Source organism: Eumetopias jubatus, unplaced genomic scaffold (genome assembly GCF_037043125.1).
Source record: "Eumetopias jubatus isolate StellerSeaLion01/CBP00866 unplaced genomic scaffold, mEumJub1_p1.0 scaffold_10, whole genome shotgun sequence".
Taxonomy (NCBI): Eukaryota; Metazoa; Chordata; class Mammalia; order Carnivora; family Otariidae; genus Eumetopias; species Eumetopias jubatus.
Window position 1 is genome coordinate 12,343,578 of NW_028274816.1, and position 8,036 is coordinate 12,351,613.

General features: G+C 56.8%; 1 protein-coding gene across 1 annotated transcript; it reads left to right on the forward strand.

Moving 5' to 3' along the window:
• The first annotated feature begins 263 nt into the window (after window positions 1-263).
• LOC148163154 (guanine nucleotide-binding protein G(o) subunit alpha-like) lies at window positions 264-3,798 on the forward strand. Its single transcript, XM_088027377.1, has 2 exons — window positions 264-412; window positions 3,448-3,798. The coding sequence occupies exons 1-2, from the start codon at window positions 265-267 to the stop codon at window positions 3,633-3,635; spliced, it is 336 nt and encodes a 111-aa protein (XP_087883503.1). The 5' UTR covers window position 264; the 3' UTR covers window positions 3,636-3,798.
• Window positions 3,799-8,036: the final 4,238 nt, after the last annotated feature.

The following is an 8,036-nucleotide window of genomic DNA, read 5'->3' on the forward strand; positions in this document are numbered from 1 at the left end:
GTCTCAGTCCAGGCTCTGCCATTAGCCCCGGGACAACGGTGTAGACCGGCCCACGCCGGACTGAGCGGCCCTGTGCTGTGACAGGTCGCGTTTCTACTGTCACCTTCGGAGGAGGCCTGGGGGCCCAGGAGCGCCCGCCTGAGCTGCTGAGCACCCCCGTTCCTCCCTCTCAAAACCTAATTCTCTTCTCTTTCCCTGTCTCCATGTCTGTCCCTCCCGCTGTCTGTCTGGCTCTCTTTCCCTCCCCTGGGGCTGCAGAACCGCATGCACGAGTCTCTCATGCTCTTCGACTCCATCTGTAACAACAAGTTCTTCATCGATACCTCCATCATTCTCTTCCTCAACAAGAAAGATCTCTTTGGTGAGAAGATCAAGAAGTCACCTTTGACCATCTGCTTTCCTGAATACACAGGTGGGTGTCGGGGAGGCCCTGCCTCTGCCCATGGGCTCGGGGCCGGGCTGCCTGGCCTCCGCCCCAGTCCTGCAGGGATGCCGAGACACACAGTAGGGTGTGGCCCGGTTGGGCCCTTCCCGGGCCGGGTGGGAAATGGACCCTCCAGATCCATTGGTGTTACAGTCACGTGACTCGAGAGCACCCTCGCAGGAATCACGAGGCAGGACAGGACCACAGGCTTCCCCTTTCATCTTGCTCACCCTCTAGAAAAACTCTCCTGCCTCCCGCAGGCTTGCCAGTGGCCTGCCCTTAGCCCTGCACCGGCAGGCTGCGGGGCAGCACAGCACTTCGGCATGAATTCGCAAGCGTGGGCACATAGCCTGGAAGGCGGTCCAGGCTGCTTTTGAGCCCCGACCTGCTTGGGTGTGTGGTGTGCAGCACTCCTGCCTGTGCCCGGCCCGGGCCCTCCACCCCTCCCCCATCACACCTGCCCCCCCCCGCCCCCATCCATCACCCCACCACCCCTGCTGTCCCCCTCTTCCTATGGCCCTGGCCTTTTCCTCACATCAAACCACTCCAACTCTCTGCAAGCCTCCTCCATCCGTGGCTGCCTCTCTCCCGCCTTCTCTGGCGGGGCACCTTCTCTCTCATCAGGCTCCCGGGAGGATGCGTCACAGAGCCCCATGCAGAAGCTCCTTCTGAAGGGGAGGCTGAGGTGTCAGGCCATCTCTAGCAGCGGACGGAGGGCGGCTGCTGTAGGATGGCCCGGCTCTGGGCTGCTGGTGAAGGCTGGCCAGCGCTGGTGGGGTACCAGAGCCCAGCCTTCATCCCTCTGGGGACTGGGAAGCTTCTAGTGGCCCTCGGGGCGGCAGCAGAGGAGGATGTCCTGTCACAAGTTGGCTCTGCCGGGAACCCACACACTGACAGCCCCAGAGGGAGATGGGCCTGGACTCAGCTCCCAGGGCTATACAGGTCCCCGAACCCAGCCGGGTTGCAGAAGAGACTATGAGGAAGAGGCAGCCCCCACCCTTGGGTGGGGAGGAGGGCCCATCAGCCTGTCCCCTCCCCGATGCTCAGCACTGCCGGCGAATCCGCAGGGCCTGCCCATCCGGGGCAGAGAGTGAGGGTGGGCGCGGGCTCCTAGAGCCAGAGCGCCTGCTACTGCGGGCAAACCGATCCCCCGGGCACAAGGCTGCCCACGCTCGGGGTGGCCGTGTGGGTAAATGGAAGGAACAGAGCCAGTTGCCGGGCATACTTACCGCTGGCTGTCACTGTCCTCGTGTTACTCAGAGGATGAAGACCAAGAAAGGGGGAACCGGCCGTGGAGACTAGAGGGAGTCCAGGAGGGCATGGGGCGAGGTGGAAAGGCCTGGCCCCCAGCTACCCCGGGGCCAAGGGGGGCCCTGCCTGTGGGCGGCCTGGCTGCAGTCTGCTCTCATCAGACACTCCTGACCTCCCCCAGCCTCAGCTGAGGCCCATCAGGACCAATTCAGGTCCTTAGTTGTGGTGACCAGAGAGTGGCTTGGAAGCCAGCAGCCCCAGCAGGCCTCCTGAGGCCAGTGCTACCCTTGCAGGGCAGGCTCGACCCTCAGGCTCTTCCTTGTCCCCAGGGTCCAGCCCCACGGGAGCCCAATCTGGGACCTGGTCCGAGGACTGGTCAGTCTTGGTGCCGGGGAGTATAGGGCTCTGGCGCCCCCGGGAGAGTCAGCCTGAATTTGAGAAACATGGGTGTTTTCTAGGGCCTCCAGAGGAATCCAGCTTGAGTTCAAACCACCCCCCCACGAAGGATGACAAATGGTCACTGACAGAGTGGTGCCATGGGGCACCATGGCCTGTGGGACACAGAACAAGCTATGGGGCAGGGGCCGGGACAGGGGGCGGCTGGGTGTGCAAGGGAAGCGCGAAGAGATGGCTGGATGCTGCAAGGGTACTGACTCCGCAGACGCTATGAAGCCACAGCGGGGCACCCCCGCCATCTGGGTGGGGCGCCCCCGCGGGCTTCTCACCTCCATCAGCGCCCAGTCTTGGCACTCTCTGGACAGGAAGCTCCCTGATGGGATCCACCCCGGGGCTGAGTCTAGTCTCCGAGCTGCCAATGACTTGATGTCTTTGCCACACTTGCCCCTCCGGGCTCTCCTGCTTTTGGTGCCGAGAGCGGGGTTGAGAAGGGGCCTCTGCCCTGCCCCCCACCTCAGAGACCTCCCCACCCCCTTACCTTTGACACCTCCTCTTCGCTAACCTGGCTACAGAACGCCAGAGCCCCCGTCTGCCCCCGTGGCTCAGACCTTCGGGCTGGAGAGTGGACCAGGGTGGGCTAGGGGAGAGGGAGAAAGATCCGATCGCTTCCATGTTGGCCAGATCCTAGCTGCGCTTGTGAAAATGGGGCATCTTCCTTTGATGGGGCTTTTAGGCAATTCTGTGCTGGTCCACCTTCCATGGTCATTGACGGCGGTCTGCAGGGCAGAGCCACAAAGGTTTGGGTTGTAGCTGGTTGGAAAACTGTCCTTATCAGGCACTGGCCAGGACCCCAGGGGACAGCCAAGGGATTGTGGAGGGTAGCGGAGCCAGTTACACACAGCAAGCCCCTTAAGCTTCCCAGCCAGGGGAGACCACTGCTCCCACACCCCAGCCCTGTCCAGGGGCTTCAGCTCGTCACCCGCCACAGTCTGGGATGCCACGAATCCCAGGGCACCCCCTTCCCGGGAGCTCTTCCATCAGACTTCCCTGTCCCGGTTTAGATCACAGATGAGTGTGGGGACTGGCAGCCCCAGGCCCCAGCCTCAGTGTGCTCGCCTGGAAAGCAAAAGGGGTGATCTGTGGCCCTTGCCCTCCCAGGGCTCCTGGGCAGATCCACTGTGGAAACAGTCAAAGGCCTTACAAAGGCAAGAGCCAGGCAAGAGCTAAGCTGACGTGGTTTTGACGTGAAAGATGCAACCACGCCCGGAACCCCACAGCCCGCACCTCGGCAGGGAGGGGGTTCCCAGCCCCCCTCCCCAGCCCCCCTGCCGCCGCGGCTCTCACCGGGGCCTCTCCCCTGTTCTGTCTTGTTGCAGGCCCCAATACCTACGAGGACGCGGCCGCCTACATCCAAGCACAATTTGAAAGCAAAAACCGCTCGCCCAACAAAGAAATTTATTGTCACATGACTTGTGCCACAGACACGAATAATATCCAGGTGGTATTCGACGCCGTCACTGACATAATCATTGCCAACAACCTGCGGGGCTGCGGCTTGTACTGACCCCTTGTCCTGTATAGCAACCTATTTGGTAATGATCGCAGCACTCACAGAGAGGTTTGCGCGCGCGCGCACACACACACACACCCCACTAACAAATGCAAGTTGGCAAATAAACTTTAAAAAGGCATAACAAGACCTTATATATATACAAATATATATGAAAAAAATTCTTTTTAGTTTGTATTAGAAAGAGCTTCGGACAGAACTGACCACCCTCCCATAGATCATCGGGGGTTTTCTGGGACAGCATGTACGCGTGCACACGCACTCGCTCACACGCGCACACACACGTCATGATGGGGGTCCTGATTTGGGAGTCCATCCTTTTAAGAACAGCCACGTGATTTTACTCTGAGACCCATTTCTGTGAGCAGAGGGAGAGGCAAAGAAAGGCCTGGCATGAGTCCGGCCTCTCTGCCCCTGGCCCGCCCCCCAAGGCTGCGTGGTCTCAGTTCTGTCCTGCTCTCACGCAAATTCCAAAGCCCTTCAAAAACTGGCCAATACCCTAAACCTCTCCCTACCCTCTACTCCCAACAACAGGAAAACTAAGGATGCTTCTCTCTTGGGTGGCAGTGGTTGTTAATTTCAAGAATTTAGAAGAATCGTTGCTCTGGCCAATCCACTGTCTCCTGAGTTTTCTTTATTCAAAGGCGAGAGTTGGAGGAACAGGAGACTTGGCCTGCTTTCTAGAAGCAGCTGAGGGGAGGGAACATTGAGACCATGGCTGCAATTCACCTGCCGAGTTGAAGCCAGCCCCCTGGAGAAGAGAAGGGCCCGGAGGGAGCAGGGGGGAGGTGAGAAGGACAGCGGTGGCCCGGGGAGGGCCGGATTAATGTAGGCCTGACCAGAGTCAGGGTCCTTTGGGGTGAGGCCTCCCAGGGGGCCTGGGCTGGGCTCCCCTGGAGTTCTTGATCCCTCCGGTGATGCTGCCCCATCTTGCCCTACGCCAACATTATTAAAAATATTCTAGGGTTTTTGGGGTTTTTTTTTTGTTGTTGGTTGGTTTTTAAAATCAAAGAAAATGGTCAGACTGGACCCCCTTATCTCTCTCTCTACAGACTGCTTCACGGACTCTTTGCTGTTGACGTTGATCTCCTGGTAGCATGACCTTTTGGCCTTTGTAAGACACACAGCCTTTCTGTATCAAGCCCCTGTCCAACCTACGACCCCAGAGTGACTGACGGCTGTGTATTTCTGTAGAATGCTGTAGAATCTGGTTTTAGTTGAGTCTTTACATTTAGAATTTGAAAGGAAAAAAAAGAACATTTCTCATGTGCTTTGTAGCTTAAAAAAAAAAAGAGGAAAAAGGAAAACTCACCATTTCATCCATATTTGTCTTTTTTTCTCTCTCTCTCTTTTTCTTTTTTTGGAAATAAAGCAGCATACACAACTGCACCCGCACCCCCACCCATCCCTAGTGTAGAGGGGGCCCCAGTGCACCTGCAGAGGTGCCACCTGTCTGCCCGCCCCTCTTAGGGGCTCAGGTTCTGGGGAGCATGCTCAGGCTGTGTTTCCCAGAGTGCCCCCACCCCCACCCCCCAAGCCAGCCAGCCCCAGGCTCACTCCAGGTTCACCTAGAAAAGCACAGCTCTCACTGGCCAGTAGCTGCCAAAAAGAGTCCTGATCAAACATATAAATAGAGCCCTGTAGAAAATGATTTTCCCGCAACCTCCTTTCTACAGATTCCCTTTATGATTTGTTTCTTTTTGTTTTAGTTTTTGTTTCTTGTCCTGATGAGCACTCTGTATCACATACCAGATCAGCTTTCATAGTCTTTGGGAAATGGGGTTGTGGATTTTTTTTCCTTTGACATTTTTGCTTCGCAGTCTCTCGGATGCTCCCTTTGTGTGTGTGCGCCCCTTTCTGCCTTCTCCTTTGTTTCAGTGACCTGTGTTCGCTCCTTCTCATGTGGGGATGTTTGTGCTGCAGATAAAAAGAACAAAAAAAAAATTTTTAAATACCACATGATGGAAAAAAAACAAAAAAATTTTAAAAACAGATGGAATGTAGTGTTTACATGAAAGCCAGTTTCCATGATCAGTCCTATGTCATTTCTACTTTGACTAGTATCCAAACCCCCAACCTCTTCACGGTGTCACTTTTCAGATTTACTATTTGCTGAAGAAGACCAGTCACGGCCATTTCAGATAAAGAGGAGGTGAAAAGACAAAACACACAAAAAAAATTAAAAATACAGAAAAAAAAAAACTTGAAAAAAAGGAAAAAAAAAAAAAGCCCACGGGTCTTTCTAAGCCTTTCTATTCCCAATCGGTGAGGTTTCTGTGATATCTTACACACTGCCAGTCTACTTCTCTAATGGAAAATTCATGTGTAGCTCAATAAAGAGAATGTTTGTCTGTATTCCTGAGTCTCTCACCCTCGGGCTTCATTCTGACAGGAGGGAAGGAGGGATTTGGGCCACAAACACGGGGAGGCCGGCGGGGAGGGCTGCAAGTGCCAAGTAAGGATCTTCTCCCCCCACCACCACCCCGGGCCTTCTCTACATCCACACCCCCCCCACACCCCCGCCCCGTGCCGCCCCCCACCCCGCCAAGGGGAGCCTGCTGAGCTCAGCCACCTGGGAGCAAGGAGGGCCATGGAATGGGCTGGCCATTCCCACCTGCAGAGGCCCCCACCCCGCCTCTCCTTACTCAGCTGGTTTGAGGAGAGGGTGGAATTGAGGACTGGAATGGGGAAAAAAAAAAAAAATGGGTGGGGGTGGGCAAAGCAGGTAATTCCAAACTTCCTGCTAAGATAGGGTCTTATTTCTTCTGCACCAGTGGTTCCACTGAAGTGGGAAGGTGGTTGGTTGGTCCTAACAAATGAGGCTAAGTTGCCTGGGCCTCCTGCACCCAAGGGGTCAATATCCATGCACCTGGACATCTTTAAAAGCCTCCCGTACTGCGCCTGGCTGCCAGGGGGCCCACCGCAGGCTGAACACGCAGGGTAACCGAGATCGGCTCAGCCTGGACTCTGCTCCTCCGGGCTGCCGGCCTTACCCCCCCGCCCCGATCCCCTGGCTCGCCAGGTTTGTGCTCTAATAACCAGCAAACTGCTTGAGACTGGGAACTGGAGGGGACCCAGCCAGCAAAGTCCTTGTAGCATGTCCACGGATCACTTCTTAGCCAAGCAGTCAGCGTGACAGCCATCTAGGGGGACAGGAGGGCCGTGAAGAGGTCAGTTGGTTGGCTCCTCTCCGCACACCAACAAATGGGAGTTACCAGCCAGGAGGCGCTCCCACTAGCAACCCCAGGGGTCTTTTGAGTTTAGTGGGGGTTGCGGTAGAGGTCCATACTGTCGCACAGAGCTAGGAATAACAAGAGGCTAACTCTCCCTGTTGTAAAGCACAGGTCGGGCACCCTTGCCCTTCCTCAGCCGGGCTGCACCTCCCCTTCCCCTGCTTTTCCCACCAGCAACCCTCACCCCGACCTGCCTGCAGGGGAGGCCCCCCACCATCCGCGGTGACGGCAAGGTCGCACTCACGGTCCACAACTGGATGACGTGACACTGGTCTGGGGGGCAAACCAGGATGCAGACACAAGGTCGAAGAACGCCATGACTCTGTCTACCTGAAGTTCCCTAAAAACAAGCCGTATTCTAGCAGTGTTCTTTCCTACTTTTCAAATGAGTTTTGTAGGTAAAACAAACAGGTCTCTGCCTTATCCTCCTTAAAATGGAAGTCAGGAAGCATTTTGGGGGAAAGTGCAGGGAAAGACAAGTCAATTAGAACAAGGAGCAGGGGGGCGGAACCTTGGCCTCACGGTTTCTAGAAGCTCCACGGGTGACTCTAATGCGCAGTCGGGTTGGAACCACTTCTCACCTAACACGAGCAGGGGTGATGAGATGAGAGATGGAGGTTTCCGGGCGATGAAGGGCGTCAGGGCAGGCGGGCGGAGGTTACCGCTTGACACACTGGTCACAAGGCGGTGGCTCCCTGCACGCGCTGGGCCCTGCCCGGCGGAGCGCTCAGCTTGCCCTCCCCCCCCCCCGACCGCGGCTGCTGCTGAAGGTAAGAGAGCACATGGTCTACACGGCTCCGGTGGGAAATCAGGTCCGGGTGGCCACCTGGACACTAGGATCTCTACCAGCGCAGGGAAACCGTCCACGAGGACCACCTTTTTGTGGTTCATAAAAGCCTCAAAATCTGGGGTGGGGGGCGGGGCGGAGGGGTGCAGGACTGAGAACCTAAAATGTCAACATAGAAAATGGAGGGAGTAACAGGGACCAATTCCAAAAGAGCGCAGAGAGGGCAGGGGCAACTCCGCCGCCACTCCCCACAGGCCCTGCTCTCAGCTGACAAACCTGAGCCCGCAGCCCGGCCGAGCACAGACCAGGCGCCCGCGGCCTGCACACAGCCAGCACCCGGGAGGTAGAGCGGGGTGGGAGCCGCCGCCCCCCACC

Excerpts from the sequence above, each read along its gene's own strand:
- LOC148163154 (XM_088027377.1), top strand. The coding sequence starts at position 265 with ATGCACGAGTCTCTCATGCTCTTCGACTCCATCTGTAACAACAAGTTC. Across the intron at positions 413-3,447 it reads CTGCTTTCCTGAATACACAG|GCCCCAATACCTACGAGGAC; the intron begins GTGGGTGTCGGG and ends GTCTTGTTGCAG.